This window comes from Mus caroli, chromosome 2, assembly GCF_900094665.2.
Source record: "Mus caroli chromosome 2, CAROLI_EIJ_v1.1, whole genome shotgun sequence".
Taxonomy (NCBI): Eukaryota; Metazoa; Chordata; class Mammalia; order Rodentia; family Muridae; genus Mus; species Mus caroli.
Genome location: NC_034571.1, coordinates 12,912,748 through 12,934,383, shown reverse-complemented (window position 1 = coordinate 12,934,383; position 21,636 = coordinate 12,912,748). Strand labels below are relative to the sequence as shown.

Here is a 21,636-nt window from a genome sequence, read left to right as displayed (position 1 = left end):
ACTCACACAGATACACACAGACACTCACCCACCCTCTCACAAGACACACACACTCACCCACCTTCTCACCAGCAACACACACACACATACTCACACAGATACACACAGACACTCACCCACCCTCTAACCAGCCACACACACACACACACTCACCCACCCTCTAACCAGCCACACACACACACACACACACACACACACACACACACATACTCACACAGATACACACAGACACTCACCCACCTTCTCACAAGACACACACACACACATACTCACACAGATACACACAGACACTCACCCACCTTCTCACAAGACACACACACACACACCACAAATGCACATACTCATTCACAGAGAACACCAAGCAATGACCTAATTGTTAAACAAAACTATCTTATACTCCTGACAAACAGCCTCCAGATGAGAAGGGTTTGTGGATTTAACTGTTACTTTAGCTTTTAATCTGAAACTTGAATAACCATGAGTCTTGTTTTTTAAACTTCAAGCTACTCTGGAATGTAATCCTGGGTAGCACATTACAGAGAGTGACAATCTGTCCTTTCAGTCTTCAGACAATTTCATAAAATGATTATTGACAAAAAACTTCAACTCACCGTGAAGGGAACAGTAAGTCCTTTGTAAATGTTACAGTTTCTTAGTGAGAAAGACTTCTAAAGTTTCACTAAAGATTATTTTCTTGATGCTTAGATTCCCTGAGTATTAGAAACTTAAAAATAATTTTTCCACATTTTCTGCTTTCCTGCTATGTACCAGTAATTGTGTTATTCACTATAAAAGTCCATCTTCACAACTGTCATAAAATAATTAATGTGTAAAAAAATAGTAAGACTAATTATCATTGACCAGTGGAAAAAAAATCACCTTTTTCATATTACAGTTTGAATTCTTAAAGTCACTACTGCATTTCTTTCTATGTACTATGCTGACTGGAAGAAGGAAAGAAATCATCTTCTATATCCTTTTTCAAATCCCTCCATTCTTCTTCATGATGTCCCTGTGGCTTTGTAGGCCAGAGTTAAGTGATAAAATCCAGAGTTCACTCATTTTTCCCACAGCCCCTTCTGGAAATACTCTTTCCAATAAACTCTATTATACTTACAAGATTTCCTGTATTGAATGACTTTGGGTTACATCAAACATGATACTATCTAAGTCTTAATTAAATTTCTGTTATCTGTCATGCCTGTTCTCAATATTCACAATCAAAGATCTTCTTAAAGTCAAGTTGCAGCCGGGCGTGGTGGCGCACGCCTTTGATCCCAGCACTCGGGAGGCAGAGGCAGGTGGATTTCTGAGTTCGAGGCCAGCCTGGTCTACAAAGTGAGTTCCAGGACAGCCAGGGCTATCAGAGAAACCCTGTCTCGAAAAACCAAAAAAAAAAAAAAAAAAAAAAAAAAGTCAAGTTGCATTTGGGGAGCACTGTGATTATGTTCAATACAGCAGTCAGAACCCTGCTTCCTGTGCTTGGAGAACATCTGCATGCCCTAGTCTGACTCCCCCACCACAGGCTGCTTCCTCAGAACCTCTTGGCAGGCTCAAAACCCCCAGTTCTCTATATTCCCATCCACACACTTCTCCATAATTATTTTCCGATGGATGTTTCAAAAGAGATGAACAAATTCTTCCTCATGTACTCTCCCATGGCCTGGCACCATTGCCCCTTCCCTCCCTCCAGGATCACTCCATCTTTGCCAAACAAATGAGCACTTTTTTCTCTGCCCAGGAACTCAGAGTTTCCTCCTACAAATCTGAGTCCCCTAGATCACTGACTTCTTGTTCCTGGATTCCTTCCTCACACTACCTCTCCAAGACCACTTTTCCTGGACTTCAACCTCTCTCCTACTCACTGTCTATTCCTGTTTGCTGCTGGTCTCTGTTAGCCATGATCCATTGTGACTCTGATTCATGAACTCAATGATACCTTCTGCTGAGCTAACTCTGGAAGCTCCAGTGGAAAGACTGTACTGTGAATGTCTGAGTACTGAAGTCTCAGGTGGAGTCATTGCCTAGTCTCTAAATCACATGGGAGCTAGGTGAATACCCTCATCTGAGCCTTGGTCACCATGTTCCATCTTCTCAATGTAAAAGTCTGTAACTCACTCTGTCTCCATGTCCTCTCTCCTCACTGCTTCCATACCATGGTCCATTCAGAGCTAGTCACTCAACCAAAAATTTTGCCACAGGTTAGCTGTCACATTCAGGACAGCTTTCAGCATCAGGTAAGTACAACCTTCCTACTGTCCTAGCCACTAGCCGTCTGCCCGACAACCCCCTCAATGGTCTCCCAAACCAATAGCATTTTCCTACACAATGTACACTGTGTTCTCCTCTGTTCTGAAGGGTTTTTTTTTTACTGTTTCTTCACTGTTCAGATTCACTCGCTCTTCTAAACCAGACCAAGCCACACCTCTTTCTAGATGAAACTTCCCCAAATTTCTTCCCCCTGATTCCCAAATGCCCTTTTCTAATGTCTTAACATGGCCTTCTCCCCATACACATGCAAACACATTTAAACTCTCATAGAGAAATGATATACACTCCCCCAGTCACAAAACAAGTTAGTGACTTCCTACAATTCTGTCTAAAAATAGGAACCCTATCCAGAATTTCTTTTCTCTGACAGTTGGATCTTTATACTATACACCTCTTTATTATAATGGAAAGCCTTCAAACAGGAAAATCATAAGTGAGCACTGTGCCTTCACATGATATATTTTCTCTGTCCCCTTTCTATTCTTCTACATTTATGGGTATTTATATGTTTATATGCATGAATATCTATGCACTACCGGTATTCGTTATGCCCAGAAGAGACAGAAAAGAGCATCAGATTCCATGGGACTGGAGCTACCCTGTGAGTTCTAGAAATCAAACTTGGGTTTCCAACTGAGCCATTTCTCCAGCCCCAACGCTTACATTTTCACTGATACATTACACCAAAATCCAAACAAATGGATCTCTAAGATTAAGAGTTGCTGAGAAGCTGGTGTAGAAGACATCCTCATGAGAATTGAACAAGAGTTGCTCCATGGCTCTCAATTCCATGAATGGACCTCATTGTGCTACTTACATATAAGGGGCTTGCTTAATTCACCTTAAATACAAAGGATTCTACACAGGTCTGGAGAACTGATAAGTAAGACACTGGACTGTTAGACCTAGATTAATTTTTATTTTGGCATGTATTGACTTTCATTCCTCAATGGAATCTTAGAGTCTCTAGCATGGCTTCCTTTTCAGATAAGCTCACTAAGATGTAGGTAGAATATTGAGTTTATATATTCAGAGACCATTGTTATCCAAAAAATATCAACTTGTCATTCAGGGAATTTCAGTCATAAAAGGCTTTATCTCTGGCCATATGAAACTTGGAAATATTAATGATTAATATTTACATAACAAAATTCTTTTCACTGTTCATTATTTTGATAAAAGTTTCATAACATGACATTCCCTATATTTTTGCTCTGTGCGAGATTTTCAGGACATACCAAATCAAATATGTTTTTTCCCATGGAAACCTAACTGTGATAGATAGATTGAATGAGAATGGCCCTCTTGTGATTGACTACTCGGTCTCCTTTTGCTAAAACTCTTTGGGAAGGATTAGGAAGTGTGGCCTTGTTGGAGGTATGTTATTGGGGGCTGGCTTTGAAGTTTCCAAAACCTCCAGGTATTCCCAGCGTGCCTTCTCTCTGCCTCTTTAAAGATCAGGATGTTAACTCTCAAATGTTTAGGCCACTATGCTCTGTTGTTCTATCATGGACTCTAGAAGTCTGAAAATATAAGCTGAATTAAACACTTTCTACCAAGTGCCTTGGTCATGGGGTTTTATTACAACAGTAGAAAAGTAATTAAGACAATCAATAAACCTTCAGAGAAGTAAATACTTAGTTAAAACACAGCAGCTTTCATTAAAACAGACTAATGGTTTTATTTTCATTTTACAAATAATGAAATTTAGGTTCTCAGTGTTCGTAGTTTTGCCCAATGTCATGAAGCCAGTAAATGACAAAAGAAAGATGTTGAGAAAATCTACCTAGTGTCAAAGTATCTTTTTAGCAAACAAAATAATGGAATGCTGTTATCCATAAGATTTTTTTTTTCTTACCATGTAAGTTCTGGTAATACATGCCTTAGACCTTGTCACTCCAGAAGGTCATGGCTGACTGAATGAATTAGTTCCCATTGACTCATGCTGCCAGGCTCCTGAAACTATATTCATTTTATAGACATTCTTATAAAGTTGACTTGAGAGTTTCCTCAAAAGCCCATGGGCTTAAAGCTAGTCTCTAATGATAAGATGTTCAGAAGTGTGGCTTAGGCAGGTGACTCAGTTATGGCTACTTGGATCTTTTTCATTGAGCTTAGCCATGGATGGGTTCATAATATGATGCTATCTCTATCAGAAAGTGGTAGAAAATTGAGGAAGTGGACTTACTTAGAAGAAGCAGGTAAATGGGGATGTGCCCCACATACTTCTATGTGTCTTACTCTGGTTCCTGTATGCCATTTATGAGGTGAGAGGTTTTACTTAACAGCATGTTTCCCACCATGGTATCTTCTTTCCCCTTACTACAAGCCCCAGCGAGCAAAGTAGAGAGCCTTTACAGTTGTACTGATAACACCTTTCCCCTTTTAGTTCCTTTATTAGTCATTTTTTTCACAGAAATAGAAGCTAACATGAACATGCCCATCTTCCTTATAGATGAAATTTATTACACATTTCAAATAATATATATTGTTCATTTATTAAAAATATAAAATTAAATTGAATTGATAACAGTTTAAACTGAAGTGTACAGATGGAGAAAAGAGGAAATAATATTAAAATTAGGAAAATTGAACTTTATGGAAGGAATATCATGTAATATCATGAAAATATACTTAGATTATGTATCTCTGGTAAATTCTAACATATGGAAGTCTATCATTTCTAAAGAATATGACATAAATAGCTGTTTCTATGTTAGTAAGCTTTCTTTCATCATAAAAAGTATGTGAAATATTCAAATTATAAAGGTGAAAGGCTTATTATTTATGTTGTTGTTGTTGTAATCTATAACCAGGTAGACCTATTGCCTTCAAGCCTCTGGTAGTAATGGGGAGAATGCATAAGAAGGGAACACACTTACCTTGTTGGGCCATGATAAAAGGAAAACAGAGACCTCATTCCCAGTGATCTAAAGACCATCCACTAAATTCTGCTTTAAGTGTCTCACCACTTCCTAATAGCACTACTATGGCAACTAAATTCATTAACCCATGATTCTTGAACACCAAACTGTAGAAACTTGCAGGCACCCTATAACAGCCTACTTGGATTCTACTAAATATGTCAACTTATTCTTCCATCTATTACTTTTTTTAAAACCTATTTGTTAATTTTTGAATAAATGGAGAAATGAGTCAATGAATTTATAAAAAAGCAAAATCTAATAATTAAGTTGATGAGTTTTATATTGAGAACCTATTATTGCTAAGTAATATGGCTAAAATGTAATTATAAAATTTTCACTTTATTAAAATTTAACTGCTCTTGGAAATATAAACAATGATATAAAATAAAGAAAATAAATGAGCACCAGATATAGAAAAATGATTATCTAGGTGTTTTCTCTCTTTCCTCTTATACAAGCATATAGACTGGAAGACTAACCAAAACAAATGCTATATTGTTCATTGAACAGTTAGCTGTTTCTTTCTCAATAGCCTTTAGTGCTTACAAGGTTTATACCTGTAGCAAAAATAAAATAGTGATTCAACTGCAGAACAAAATAAAGGAAGATATCAAGTTAAATACAAGGAAAGATTAAAATATTAAGATGGATCAGATAATTTAATACATACAGCAGAAATGTAATTGGTTAATGTCACATGATGTTTGAGATTGGAATTATGTTAGTCCCTGGGATCATGCTCTCACCAATGAACACAGTTAATTTAATAAATTGCCTTTTATATACCCAGTGCTGCACAAAGTGTCAAGAATTTAAATTAAATACTAAAGAGCAAATCAAATGTGATTCCTATGCCCATGAATTTGTAAATCAATGGAAGGAGAATCAACTATTTATAGTAAGCCCAATAGAACTGGAAACTTTGATATGTTTACGAGGATTCATCCCACAGGAAGTTCCTACAGGAAGGCAATAAGACCTCAAAACTGGAATCTGCTGATCTAGAATACTGGAAAAATGTAAGATTGTCTGTAGATTTCGAACTCTCCCTTCCTAATGCAGTAGTAATAGCAGTGTGAAACAAAGACAGAATGCATTTGTTCAGAGTATGTGCATGTTAGTATTCGCTCCATTCATATGATGAAATATTTGAAAACAAACTTCAAGGAGAAAACCTTGATTCTGGCTCGTGATTTCAAAAGTTTCATTATGCAGGTTATTAGCCTCACTGCTCTATGGGCCATCACAAGGCAATACATCACTGTAGAAAGCTTGCAAGGAAACCTGCTCACTATATGGTAGCCAGGAAGCAAAAAGAAAGAAATCAAGGAAGGGAGCAACGTACTTGCCCTTAACTATTTCATCTTCTAACTAGGCTCCAACCCCAAAGATTTTACCTTCTCCCAACAGACTCGTCAGTGTAAAACCAAATTTTCAGTGACAATCTTTTTGAAGACATTTATGATCCAAACCATAGCACATAAAGTTTAGTAAGCAGTGAAGTGTAGCACACATGCTGGTCATTCTGGGGAAGGACACTATAATTATAGGTCATAACCAAGTCAGCTGGAGAACAATTCTAGAGATCTTCTTAACAGCTGCTGAGAACAAGTGGGTTTAAAAGGCAGCCAATAGCTTAGATTTAAAATGATCTGAAAGGTCTTGTTATGAGGAATATTTCCCAGCATTTAGGCACATCTTTTAGACACCTAGAAAGCTGGTTAAACAAATTCCATATGGCCCAGAGGTACATCATCACAGAAAATTAAAATCGAGTCATTTCTTCTTGACGTTTGCAATGTTATTCAAATTTATAAAACTCAAAAATTAAATCTTTTAAAAAAACGTTATGCTAGACATTGTTTGTTTGTTTGTTGTTTGTTTGTTTGTTTGTTTGTTTTCCTCCTGGCTGCTGTAACCACACAATTCCTAAACCCACTTTTATTTAAACAAACAAACAAAAATGCTAAACTCACCTTTATGAAGGATGTCATTTCATCCAAGTACTAACCCAGCCCAAACCTGCTTAGCTTCCAAGATCAAATGATACCAGGTATGTGTGCAGTGATACAGCTGTAGACTAAGTGAAGATCTAACTCCTTACAAATATATTTTCCAATTTCTCCTGTCCAACCTCCTATTTATATTTTACATTTTGGGTACTGACATTTAAATCCAAGTTATCCTGTTCTAGAAACTGTGACTAAGAAAATTGCCTAAAACATGTGGAAAAATAGATACAAACAAAAATCTGCCTGAGGAATAAATTTAACCAAATACATCCCCATTACACAAGAGGAACACTAGGTAGTTTCTATAGTTCATCAAATTTGCACAGGAGGCTTCCTGCCTTCCTGCCTCTGCAGTCAGTGATCCAATGGAGGTCAGTCCTAGATGGTATCTAACGCCTGTAGTTTACACACACACACACACACACACACACACACACACACACACACACAGAGAGAGAGAGAGAGAGAGAGAGAGAGAGAGAGAGAATTGATGAATGAAAGAGAAAAGTCATAAGGTGAAAAAGAGAATGAAAGGCTACTCTAGAGGATGCAGAATTTTAGGAGACTTTGAAAGGCTTGAGGAAGTGGATGGGAAGTGATGGATTTGGAAATATAAAGCAGTATTAGAATATTATTAGTTTACATGCAACAATTATGCATGAAATCATTCCCAACACCCAGCCCCATATGCATTTTAGAAAGACCTTTTCAGCTGTGGAATGAGTGTGGCCTGTGTGCTAATCTTGATTGCTAACTTGTTTTGATTTAGGATCACCTATGATGTTGGTGAGGCACTCATCTGGGTGTATCTATGAGGGAATTTACAGAGAGGACTGGGTGATTCTCCCTGAACTGAACGTGAGCTGCTTCAACCCCCACAGCTGTGAAAGCCTAGTTTGAAGAAAAGGGAAAAAAGGAAGCGCTAACAGGTTTCCACAATCCCCTTTCTCTGCCTCCTGCCTGGCATAAAATGAACTGCTCCATTCGCCCTTGCCCTCTCTACCATAAAGCACCAAAGCCTGTGAAATCCTTGCGTCAGATAAATCCTTCCTTCTTTGAAGTTCTTTAAGTCAGGTACTGTGGTCAATGGTGACAAGAAAAACATCTGCTATCCCCTGGGTTCCAGCAAGACAGTTTGGGAGGTGAGATACACTGCTGGGGTGAGCAAGTCAGAGCAGCTGAAGTTGAGAGCAGAGACAAGCCAAGGGCACTCAAATCCAGGCACAGAGTTCACAAAACAATCAGCTTCCCAGTGGCTGGGCTGGCTGGACAAATGTCTCTTCTCAAAGCAACTTGACAAAACTGAGGCTGAACAAATTTGGCTCCCCATGTGGAGCTGTTTTGCAATGTCCACACAATGAGACTATCATCTGCAGAAGGACTTTGAATCATGCTTGTTTTTAAAAAATATTTGAAATAAACAACAGATGTTAAAAAGATAAGGAAGGCAAACTAGGAAAGAAATAAAAGCAGCTGCCCAGCATGACCATTCACTCCTGACTACCGCTGCACTCAGTTCACTGTGTCATAATATGGAGGAAGTGGAGTTTAAACTGTGCTACTGAGATGCAAGGAGAAGTCTGAATCTTTAACTGGAAGTGTTTGCCACTACATAGAATCAGAAATGTACAGTTTTGAGAATGGGGACAATGTGTCACGTCTACTTTCTTTCCATGTAAATTTTCAGAACTGAAATTAACTAATAAATAATAAATTAGGAGACTACCAACACCAAGGACTTTTATTTTCCACAGACCTATTCATTTGTGTGTATTGTATGCCTGTGTTATATGCATGGATATGTGCATTCTCTATGTGTGTGTGCATATGTGTAAATGTGTGTGTAGCTTATACATAGATGTGTATGTGCTTGTACATACCCATGGGTTATCATGCAGACGATGGAGGTCAACATTCCCTTCTACCTTAAGTGAGACAGGGTCTCTCACTTATCTTACAGTTTGCCTCAGTATTAGATAGACAGCAAATCAGTGTTGGAGTTATAGACATTCACCTCTTTTAAACAGATGTTCTTTATCTACTCTCTGGTCCCTCTCTATCCTCTAATTCACTTCCCCACCCTGCAGAATTTTTTCCTATGATGAGCAAATATTTGTATTGGTGTCTACACACTATACCTAACACTGGATTCATTATGATAATTGTGTGAATGTGATCACTAGCACCCACACTGTCCTTTTATTTCTCTCCTCTTCCTTCTCATATTAGGTCCCTTCTTCCCCAAGACAGCATCGCTTGTATTTTCAGGTCTTATATCCTAGTTATATGTATCTCCATAAAATCTAGGATCCACAAATAAGAGAACAAATATGATAACTGCCTTTCTGACCCCACAACTTAAATGATAATCTAAAATGATAATCTCCAATAAGATGTAGGACATTTTTCTACAGTACTCTGTATGGGCCCAGAGATCATTATCTTCACAGGACAAGAGCAAAAAATGAAATGTCATCTTTCCCTGCTCCCGTTTGCCTGGAGCTCACTCTCCTTTGGGTAATGCATGTGTCAGACAAACATGACTTTCCTTGGTTGTCTTTTGAGCTAAACTGTGGTTCCCTCTGTGTTTTCTAAGAATTATATGGGAACTGTGGTGAGTTTGATAATGTTATCAGGAGAGAGCATCAGTCCTCTACCTTGGAACAGTCATACAACAGAAAATAGTCACTGCCATGAGGGCACTATTAACAATTTCTTGTCAGCTATCCTGGCATTTTTTCTGTCTATTAGCAGTTGTAGGAAACAAACTTCACAGTTTCCAGTTATTTAAGACTTGAAATTTTTTTTCATCAGAAATATTCTTTTTATTACCAGTATGTATAATATTCTTTTTTATTATATTTTATTTTTATTTTTTACACTCTATATTCCACCCCCCCCTCCCCAATCCACATCCCACACCTATCCACCCCCTGTCTCCAACTGGATGCCCCCACCTCCCACCCCACTTAACCTCTAAACTTCCTGGGGCTTCCAGTCTCTTGAGGGTTAGGTACATCATCTCTGAATGAACACAGACCTGGAAGTCCTCTACTGTATGTGTGTTAGGGGCCTCATATCAGCTGGTGTATGCGGTCTGTTTGGTGGTCCAGTGTTTGAGAGATCTCTGGGGTCCAGATTAATTGAGACTGCTGGTCCTCCTACAGAATTGCCCTTCTCCTCAGCTTCTTTCAGCCTTCCCTGATTCAACAACAGGGGTCAGCTACTCTGTCCATTGGTTGGGTGCAAATATCTGCATCTGACTCTTTCAGCTGCTTGTTGGGTCTTTAGGAGGGCAGTCATGATAGATCCCTTTTTGTGAGTGCTCCATAGCCTCAGTAATAGTGTCAGGCCTTAGGACCTCCCCCTTGAGACTTGAATTTTTAACAAATACTCCAAACTTAACATGATTCCAATCAAAACTCCATGAGTTTTATTTAGCAAAACCTAAAACACTGATATTATGTGCTATAAATGACTATAGAAAAGACAACAACAAAACAAAACAAAGAACCTACAAGCATAGCCAAGGCACCTGAAGAGCAAGAACAAGAAGAACCGCTTTGCCCCATCAGATACAAAGACTTATTCTGAAGATATAAAACTGTGTGATATGAGCACAGTAATAATTATGAGTTTCCTCCCTTTATCTTTGAAGTTTATTAGCTTTGTAGGGATTACCCCAGGAACTATCTTTTACAGCTGAGCTTTCACAGGCCCAGGAATCTGGAAATGCTAGCTCTACATGAAAGATGAGTAACTCCTGCCTGTGGCAAGAAGAGATATAAGCAAGGACATACAGACCACCCTGCTCACAAGAGCACTTATTACCTAACCATGAACAATTATATAAATCTACAAGGAGAAAATTAGCACCAGAAAAGTCACAAGCAATATCAAAAGTAAAAAAAAATCAGAAGGCATTTATTACCAATTAATTTTTGATTCTTGGAATTATCAAGCTAAAATGCTAAATTAAAAAATAAAAGTCAAGGGTGCACATTGTCAAAACCTAAGTAGTGAATAGGCAGAGTTTAAAAGCAAAATCAAATAGCAGAATTCCTAAAAAATAATTGTATACATTAAGCATGCATTAGCTCCTATTAAGAGGACATAAACCAGCAATAATTAAAGGGGGTTGAAATTACTTTTAATCAAAAGGTCAGGGTTAGTTTTTATTTGTTTATTTGTCTGTTCTTCTAAAATCAGGATCCCATAAGTACTGAGAAGATGAATCAGTATACCATAAACCAGTTCACATATCCTTGGTGTGAGTGTTTCACAGGTAGATTATATTTATATGATCTGTAGGGAGTCCTTTCTCAGTTTATGGAGGGAAAGAGCAAAAATGGAGATGGACACTCAGAAGAAAGCCCGTGTAATGCTGGGTTGTATTCAACTATGCTTGCAAGAAGGTTAAGATGTCAAAGAGCAAAAGTACACACTAAATAATAATATTTTCCAAGTTGATGGAGTTTCAACCTTGGGAAAAATGAAGCAGATATGTATAAGGATTCAGCATGCGCTCCACCACAATATACCTAAAAGACTGTCATGCTCTAGTACAAGCACAGAAATAGTGACCACAGCCCACTGTAATTTAGCGAGTAAGGAGGAGCTATTAGAGCTAGAGCTGCTTGGCGAGCCACTGGAGGAATAAGTCTAGTCTGGACTTTAGGTTTGCTTAGAACATACTTTGCTATTTTCAAACAAGCCTTTGGGCTCTGTTTAAATGCACAAACCTAGATATTCATTCCAAATCATGCTGTCCTTTTCATTCAAATTGGAAATGACTTCACTGTCTAGAAACACAAAGTGGTATTTTCCACACATGCCTCTTTTCTCTGTTAGTTTGGCTTGGCAATACATGACACTGTATGTGGTGGAGGAAGTGTCCAAAGGAAAGCACCCTTACTAGACTGGTAGTCTGTATTGGTCTCCCCAGGGGATTAGAATCACTGAAGGGGTCAGAATGAAGGCACTCACTGGAGAAAGAATGTCCAGGATACAATGCTCTAGAGATAATGAAAGCTAAATCTGGAAGTGGGGGGTTGTGTTCAGAACAAAAGAAAAGTTTGGAATTCATCAGATTAAGACTAAGTGGAAAAGCAGGCTAGTAATACATAACTGAATGTACTGTAGAGCTTTGATAAGATTCACTTCTTTCTGACTTTCCAAATAAGTTCAAGAAGATATTCTAAGTGAGAAAAGATGCCTTAGTCCGTTTTCTGTTGATGTACCAGAATGCCTGATACTGGCTTGGACAGAAGAGAGGTAACTAACCACATGGTAGACACAGAAAACTTTGAATGTGTTCAGTTACAAGCTCGTCAGAGAATAAACCAAAGCTTGGCACTTGATAATACATAATTAGTCACAGAATTGTCATTCTGGCATTAAGTATTTTTTAACAAGCCTGTCTTGCATTGTCACAGCACAGAGGAGAAACAGAAAACAAAGAAGAGACAACCACTCAGAGACAGGGGTCAGTCTACAACAGCTGCCCTGGAAAACTGCCCTAATCTTCTGAACAGCCCAAGTGTTCTTAAAGGCAATACCATGTTTCAATGCTGTTTACTTGGCAACCAAATTTCAATATGCAGTTTGGCTGGACCCAGCCACAACAAAAACATTATGAAGGTAACAAGGTAAGCTCATACGCAAAGTACAGGAGAGAAAGCCTATTTATAGGTTGACCGCTGAACATAAACTGAACTTTGAACTCTTTTAGGAGTCCCATATTTGAAAGGTAATAAGTTGGGCTGAGGATGTAGCTGAGTGGAAAGAACACTTGCCTAGAATGTCTGAGTCCCTGGGTTTGGTCACCCCACCCCTGAACACCACAAATAAGCAAGAACTAATAAATCATAGGTCAAGACTAGTGGTTTCAACCTTCCTAATGCTTTGATCCCATATTACAGTTCCTTGTGTTGTAGTGACCCCCCAATCATAAATTTTTGTGTTGCAACATCATAACTGTAATTTTGTCATTGTTGTGAACAGAAATATAGAATATCAGTGTTACTAATTATTAATACGAGCCAATTCATGTTAAATGTACATACATATTTTTAAGAATTCTGCCATTTGATTTTGCTTCTAAATTCTGCCTATTCACTACTTAGGTCTTACCTCTGTGAAAGGGTCATTTGACCCCCAAAAGGGGTCACAACCCACAGGCTGACAATCTCTGATCCAGAAGATATAATCAAATAAGATTAAAATAAGCATCATTAATAATTATTAGGGGCTGGAAAGATGGCTCAGTGGTTAAGAGCACTGACTGCTTTTTCAGAGGTTCTGAGTTCACTTCCCAGCAACCACATGGTGGGTGGCTCACCACCATTTTGTAATGGGATCTGATACCCTCTTCTGGTGTGCCTGAAGACAGCTTCTGTGTGTGTGTGTGTGTGTGTGTGTGTGTGTGTGTGTGTGAATTATCATACCAGGTAATGTTTGAACTTCTTTCCCTGGGGAGGCAGAGACAGAAGGATCTGTGACATTGAGGCCAGCCTGGTCTACAAAGTTCCAGGACAGCTGAGGCTACAAAGGCTTACTCCATGGACAAACAAGACAAATCAAAAATAAAATAAAAATGGAAGGCTTAAGGCAAGTAGCCATCTGCCAGAGCACTGGGGCACTTTACTAGAACTACCTAGATCATACACTCTGCTTTTAAATTATTATTCTATGAAGATAATTTTTAATATCCATTTCCACCTTATTGATTAAAAGCAATTTATGTTAAGAATTACTTAAAAGTCTCCCAGGAGCATATTGAGGTCAAAACTCCATCCTGAACTACAGCGATAATGTTATTCCATTTAGTCTTGCAAGTATTTATTATATGCCTGTATGGTACATGCTGCAGCAGATTCATAAAGATTACAAGGGACCCTGATTGCAGGGACCAGTGTGCTGGTCTAATAGAATTATGATAGAGATGGATCAGTACAAACAAGAGAAAACACCATAACCAACAGACATACAAAATCCTTAAAGTTCTTCAAAGGAAGCAAGCAGTAAGTCGGAGTATAAGTTTAGGTAGAGATAGGACTAGTGACAAAAAGAACAAGAGGATGACAAGACAGTAGGAACATGTGGTCCTCACTCAGGGACTATTTGGTGAGAATTCAAGAATAAAGAAGGTGATGGGGTGGAGCATTGGCTCATGCCCTAAGCTCATGGCCTTCAAAACAAGTGGAAAATCTCAAGATCACAGCTGTGGGCCAATTCATTCATCTTTAAAACTAGTGCTTCTGCAATAGGAGGTAACATTTAGAAACAAAAAAGGGTACATGTTGTCTACATCTCTGCAGGGGCCTGTTTGATTCTTACAGTGAAGAAATGTGCAACAGCTGGCATTTCCAATTACATTCAAGCCTATCCTCGAGGATGAGGGATAGTAACATCCAGCCTTTAATGTACGGACAACTTACGTATGTATGTGTGATACAATTACAATAGCTTAAACGACGATGTTTATTATGTAATAATAGTTATAAGCCTCTGTGCAGGCATCCAAGGATGAAAATCCTACTCTAGACCATGTTTCTGTAGCAATATAACTTACGCAAACTCAGGCTACACAAATCTTTCTCAATTGTATGTTAAGTACCTTATGGAAAGTTTTGAGTCATTGCTAGAGAAGAACAATTAACCTGCAGATGCAATAATCGCACCCACACTGGCTTTACAGGAAACACTCATGGGGATTATCTCTATGTTATCCTATTTTGTTATAGATACTGATGCTAACAGAAACTTCAGTCACAGGACATCATCAGGAATATTGCTAACTAAGCTGGCCCACTTCACTGGAAAGGAAGCACAAAAAATATCCAAGCAGAGAAAAAGCACAGTGAAAATAACAAGAAAATGACAGATTAAATATGAACTACAAGTCTCTAGAACACAAAAACATTAGAAACAGGAACAGAAGAAATTAGTGGTTTCTCTGCCCTCTGGTGGCAATAAAACCAACCACAGCATTAGAAAAGTAAAAAGCACAATAAACAAATCTGTTATGAAATCAGATGTTTGCCCTTTGCCACAATGCCCGTGGTAAAAAAAAAAAAAAAAAAAAAAAAAAAACCGATTGTCACATGCTGCCTTTCACCTTCTGAAGTACTTTCAGGATATTTAATTTTCAGATAAGTCATCTTACAGTGGAAAATAGAGTGTTTTTTTTTCTTCTGTGTTACCTTTCTGTGTTATATATTCAGTAGGTTAAAATGCCTGAATTCTGAGGTAATTTCATAAAACTTCATGCAGAGTGTTGTTTGATTTATAGCAAAATCTCTAAAGAATTGATAAAATAGTTAATTCCCCGTCCCCAATCCTGTGAGCACAATGTTTCTAAGGGGTCCACCAGAAATAGTGAATTCGTTTAAAATGCTGGTGTATTTATGTTATCAACACAGGCATGCCATACTCCCCAAAGCCAAAGCTTTCCACCAGCTGGTCTGCTCTGTGTGCAATGAATTTCATCCTCAGGTTTGCCTTAGAATAGCAAACTTAACTTGGGTGCCAGTATATTATATACTCGGTAGTTTAAAAAAAATGAAAATTCCTAGTCTCTCTTTTATGTGGTTTTGCTGTAAATATATTATTTGCTTCCTGTACCAAAGAAGTTTTTAAACAAACAACTCAGGATGAATGTCCCCTCCTCCTTTGTAAAATTGCTTTGCATATTCATTTACTCCAAATAAGCTTATGGAGATGACTATTGCATCTTTTAAAGTGTTGCTTTCTGAAGAAAGTAAAACTGTTATTTTTTTCAGCCAATGCAATGTGCCAAGAAAATAAACAGAAATATGGTGTGCTAATATAAATTATAAATAGCCAAGAACTTATGTTCATTGATGAGGATGACCAGAGGTGACAAAAAAAATCCAAGAATTTTAATCTCAGCTTTTATCTTGTGGTCCTCATGGCCCTTTACCTGGTCCCCAACATACACACACACACACACACACACACACACACACACACACTTAAATAGGAGCCAGCCTTAAATAGGAGCACCAAGAAAGTAATTTTTTTTCCTCTCTTAAAATTTGCAACGAGGGTAAACACATGACTTGGATTATCCTATTTGTCTCAAAGTGGTAAAATTTTATTCAAGGTTTTTGTAAACACTTATCCTCACCTGGAGTCCCCAGGTGTATCTCCCGGACTTCTTTCTGTGACTCCTTGAAGGTTGACAGTATACATGCATACTTTCTGAAGAACCATTTACCAGTCTTTCTTGAATTAAACAAAGAGGTGTACAGAGCAAAACAGAACCAAAGTGATTGTCCTAACCAGGAAGTTTTCCTTTCTTTTTCTCTTCAAGTGCTCTTTGCTCTCACTCCTGCTGGGAGTCTACAAGAGTTCACAGATTCCTGCCCCAGAGTTTCACTGACCTGCCTGTTCATTTCTTTGCTGAAGGGCAGAGATGGGGAGCAATCTGTGGGGTCACAGTGGAATGAGTGGTCTTGGGAGAAAGCTGGATTAGCCAGTCCCTGCTCAGTAGGAGGACACTGTTCAATACCACACACCAAACCAGACAGGTCACCAGGGCACAGGGTGAGGCCAATTGCAAGTATCTGGGGGCCCTTCTCCTCCAGGGACAGTGTCAAGGAACCCTGAGGAACTGCTGGCATGTTGGGGCCTGTCTGTGAAACAGACAGGCAAAGGACAATGGGGCCAGGGTTTGTCCTCATAGGCATGACTCGTCCCCATCTTCTCCACCTCTTCTCTATCCCTGAACCCTGCTGCCTCTACAGCATCCACTTAGTAACCCCACATTGAGAAAGCTAGTGAGGATAGCCTGAAGGAGGGATGTGCAGACACAAGGCGTTTTCCCTTGGCACGGGGCGACCTGCCATCCCTGACTGTCATCAGATCGTTCATCCATCCATCCCTTCCGTGGCGCACAGGAAAGAGCCTCTGAGCTCCAAGGGATGAGAATCCAGAGGGGAAACAACCTGATGTAACCAAGATTCAGAGAGGGATCCGCAGCAGCAGGCTCTCTCACACCCCGACCTCTTTGGGCTACTTGGGGTTAGACAGGACCACCCCCTGGCGCCCAGGTGGAGTAAGCACCATAGCTTCAGGGAAGTCCTGGTTTCCCCACACCTTCTGATCAAGCAAACCTCTTCCCCGATTCGAGAAACTCAAGTTTCCCAGAAAAACAATTAGGATAAGTTTCCCAAGGGCAGATACTTTGGGTGGGTGTAAGATGAGGATGGAGGTTCCAAGACCCCGGAAGGATCTTCAGCCACACACAAAAACAATCGAGAAAAGTACTTCTTACCATTGGTATGGTGTCCAGGCTCCCCGTGGGCGAACTGGAACCGGTCTGTTATAAAGTGACAAAGTAACATAACTCCTGCTGCGGCCAGGTCGGCCCTCCGGAACCTTGCCATGCCGCTGCCGCGACCTCCCTCCCCTGCCCAACGAATTTTTTCTTGAGGCCCTGGGCTCCGGGGTTATCCCTGGGGATGGAGCGACACGGCCGAGCTCTGCTGGTGAGTCTTGGGTGGGATCCGGAGGCCTCTGACAGTTTCGCTAGGATTTCACTCCGGGTAGCAGAAGCGAAGGAGAGACAGCCCAGCCCTCTCCGAACTTCGGGAGCTCTCACCGCAACTTGTCACCCTCGCAGCCCCCAACTGAGACAGAATCAACCAAGTGAGGGGAGGAAAGGTCACTTGCAGTAGGGTCGGCAAACTCCCGGGTCCTCTCAGGCAGCGCCACCCGGGCGCCCACAGACGGTGACTTCCGAGCGCCTGCGACGCGCTCCACTGGGTTCAAAACAGATCTAATTCCACTGGCTGCGCCGGTGCTGTTCCAGATTCAAGAGGGCGCTGAGCACCGGAGGAACTTTCCCAGACTTAGGTCTGGCCCCGGCGGGCGGTTGGTGTTCCCCAGAGAAGGAGGTTAGTGGAGGCTGGAGAAACCCCTCTGACAAGTTTTTCTTCTTTGCTTCGCCCAAGGCTGAGCGCGCGTCCTCGCCCGCAGCCGGAGGGATGGGCAGCTCGGGAGAGTAGAGCCCGGAATGCACCAGCTGCTGTGAGCAGAAGAGAGGTGGGGGTGTTTTTTAAAGAAAAAGAAAAACGGGAAAGTGAGGTTGCAGCCTGGTAAGAGAGCCCCTCCGGGCTAGGCAGGAGGAGGCTCCGAACGCCGCGGAGCCCCAGGAGTTTGGTGGCGGAGGCGCCGCCGCGCTCCCCCGCGCTCCAGCTCTACACTTTGGGGAGGGAAGGCGGCTTGCCATTTGCTAGATCTACCGCTGAACCCTCCTCTCTTCCCTCCGCCCTCCTCCCTCCCCCTCTCTCTCCTCCAGGCTTCTCCCACCTTCCTCCCAAAACCCGCAGCCAGCACCAACCTGTCCATTGGCTGAGGTTTTCTTGGGGGAGGGGGGACGCCAGAAAAGTCTCCCACAGATGAAGCCCGAGAAGACTGGCTGGGGAAAGCCAGAAGACCATTGCGGCCCCAAGCACCCCAGGACTGGTGCGAGTGGGGCGGTGGCAGATTCTAGTCTCCCGGACGCCATCCGCCCACCCGGTTCATGACCTTTGCAGAGGGACCAATGCCGCCTGCACCCTCCAGGCTTCCGGGGCTTTTGGATGTCAGCCTGCGGGTAAAGAGGGATGAGGCCCCCAGGGAGCGCCCAATATCTTCTGATTTCCGCCTGGGCACTAAAGGGTTAATAGCATTTCATCTCTCACTGAGGGCTGGTCTGGCAACCGTTAGGGTGTGTGTGTGTGGGGGGGGGAACCAAACCTGAGTCGCTAGGGTTACTGACATCCCCCAACTCCCAGCCCCCATCCTATCAAAAGCCCCTCCTCCCCCAGACCCGCACCGAGGGAGGTGGAGGTGGCTCTGGGCTGCAGGGTCCTGAGGCCGCCACCGCTGTTTGGTAAAGTGTCAGAAGGAGGGAAAGGGAGAGTTTAAAGAAACAGGAAGCCCATTGAATTTTTGAATTTCCTATAGGGGTTTTAAAGGGCTTTTGCTTGCAGTTTGTTTTTGTTTTTTCAGCTTGAGGGTCCGCTTCAGCATTAACCCTTTCCAGGCCCCTTATCCGCTTACATTGAATTTTGCATACAGTTAACCATCTTTCAATGGGGCTAAACAGAAAGCAAAGAGACAATGCATCCTTGGTGAAAAATACATGTTCTGGAGCACTGCCTGGGCTAGTACTTCAATCTTTTTTTTTTTTTTCCACAACGAGCAATTTACTTAAGCTTTAAGCCTCAGGTCTCCAGGCATCAAATCAGGAAGATTTTATACTGAAGTTCATAGAAGGTCCTAGAACGGAGGATTAGCCAAGTGAACTTAATTTTTAAAATCATCTGCTAGCCTGAAGAGAAATGCTCTTTCTTGAAGAGAAAAGGAGAGCTAATTTAAACACATTTGAAAGTGTTCTGGGTTCAGCCTTGCTGTAGCTTGTTACTGTCTTGGCCTTTCCGTGCTTTGAAGAATCCACGTATGCTTTGAATCCATCTCAACATCTAGCAAAACCCACTGGAAGTGGGCCAAGATTATTGCAAAATTCGATACAGAAATTTTGCCTTTCCACTGAAAAACATTAACAAGCCTGTTTTCTCTAAAATAAGACTCGTTTCTCTATTTCGGGATATTTGTGAAGGTTTAAATACGCCATGCTTACACCTTTTATTATCCCAAGATGCTTGATAAATCCTGAGCTTTCTTCTGAGTGGTTGATGTCCTCTTGCCAACCAGACTTAAGACTGTAATTCTCTTATTTTTACTCTACCAAGAGTGTTTTAAATCCTCGATTACATCTCAATCTGTGTATCTAGAGTATTTACATCAAGTTTAAAAGAGTGGTTTTCTAATGAAAAATTAATGGGACAGTCATTGATGGTGAGTTTTCCTTCTGCACTTTGAATGGCTGACACCTGTTGTGGATAGACCTGGGGCTAATTATATTTGATGTTAATTCCATTCTCCCTCGAGTGGTTGTGAACAAGGAATGAGCACTCAGGTGACTTCCTGTAAACCCACTTCCCACCTTAATTTGTAAAATAAAGAAGAGTTGATGAGTAGGCAGATAAAAGGGAAGGTGGAGCAGGAGAAAGAGAAAGAGAGAGAGAGAGAGAGAGAGAGAGAGAGAGAGAGAGAGAGAGAGAGAAGAGAGAAGAGAGTAGAAGAGGGAGATGATGCAGAGGAGGAGGAGGAAGAAGAAAAGCAGAGCAGAAGCACATCACCTGGAGAAACCTAAAGTTCTAAGGGGTCTCATAAACTGTGGAAGATGGTTGTATAGCGATAGACCTGCCCAATCTAGGCACAAGCATGTGTTCATATTAATTGAGTCGTGTTTTCATTGCCGGGGGCTTATTTGGGATGGAGATTTACCGAAACAGACACCTGCCAGCATCACTACCACCAAAAAACAAAACAAAACAATCAAACAAACAAACAAAACCAACCAAACAAAAAACAGGTCAGCAGCTATAGCAGAAAGCCAGGCAGAGAACTTCCTGGGCCCTTTATCCAACTCCAGTTCTCATATCTCTCCAGTTCACAACAGTAGGAACCAAACAATGATCAAAACAAGTTAGGTCTTAGGTCCCCTGTTTGTACAGTAGGAAAAAGACAACCCAAAACCAAAGCCCATTTCCTCTTGGAGAAGACACAGTCACCATCTCCTCTCTCATCCTCACCCCTTTTTCTTATTGTTTATGGAAATTAGTAGTATTTATTTTGTTATTGTTTGCTGTCCTTGGCTGTGCTTTGCCTTCTTGATGACAGCTATAAATATACTTTTGTCAGTGAAAATTGGCTGCCACAAACTGAAAGTCAAACAAATGGCAATTTAGAAGTAATTTGGTCAATATGAATCCATTGGTCTCTATCAGGGCTGCTGTTTAATCACAATTCTTTATTCCTATTTGAATTTTGCTTTGACAAACTTGTACATATGTCCACTTCTGGTAAGTTTATGACAGATCAAGTATATTGATGGTAGCCATGAAGTTTTCAGGGTGTGGAATCACTTGAGCAAGAACTTGCTGTTGAACCTAGACTGCAACGAAATAATTTATTGTTTAGTGCTCACTTAACCAACAGCTATAGAAGAATCTCAAATTAGTAGGATTTGATTATTTATTTATTTATTTTTTACTTTTCACTTCACATCCTGCTTACTGCTCCCTCCCAGTCACCCCCTCCCACAATCCTTCCCCCATCCTCCCCTCCTTTTCTCCTCTGAATAGGTGGGAGTCCTCTTGGGTATCCCCCCAACCTTGGCACATCAAGTCTCTGAGAGGCTAGGCACATCATCCTCTCCCACTGAGGCCGGACAAGGCAGCCCAGCTAGAGAACATATCCCATGTACAGGCAACAGCCTTTGGGACAGCCCCTGCTCCCGTTGTTAAAGAAAATATATGTCATACAATATGTTCAAAGTGGAGTTGACT

The 21,636-nt window shown here is 40.8% G+C and overlaps 1 protein-coding gene across 4 annotated transcripts in view; it reads right to left on the bottom strand.

Annotated features, from left to right (window-relative positions):
• Plxdc2 (plexin domain containing 2) overlaps positions 1-18,681 on the bottom strand; it is a 375,390-nt gene extending 356,709 nt beyond the window's left edge. The window contains exons 1-2 of one of the 4 annotated variants that reach the window (XM_029470939.1): positions 18,579-18,681; positions 17,511-18,263 (exon numbers count right to left, since the gene is read on the bottom strand). In XM_029470939.1, the coding sequence (XP_029326799.1) occupies positions 17,511-17,622 (112 nt within the window). In that variant the 5' untranslated portion in view covers positions 17,623-18,263; positions 18,579-18,681. Of the gene's footprint in view, positions 1-17,510; positions 18,445-18,578 lie in introns of those variants that run through there. The other 3 variants (XM_029470933.1, XM_021154114.1, XM_021154117.2) reach the window with 3 other exon arrangements.
• Between the last annotated feature and the right edge of the window lie 2,955 nt (positions 18,682-21,636).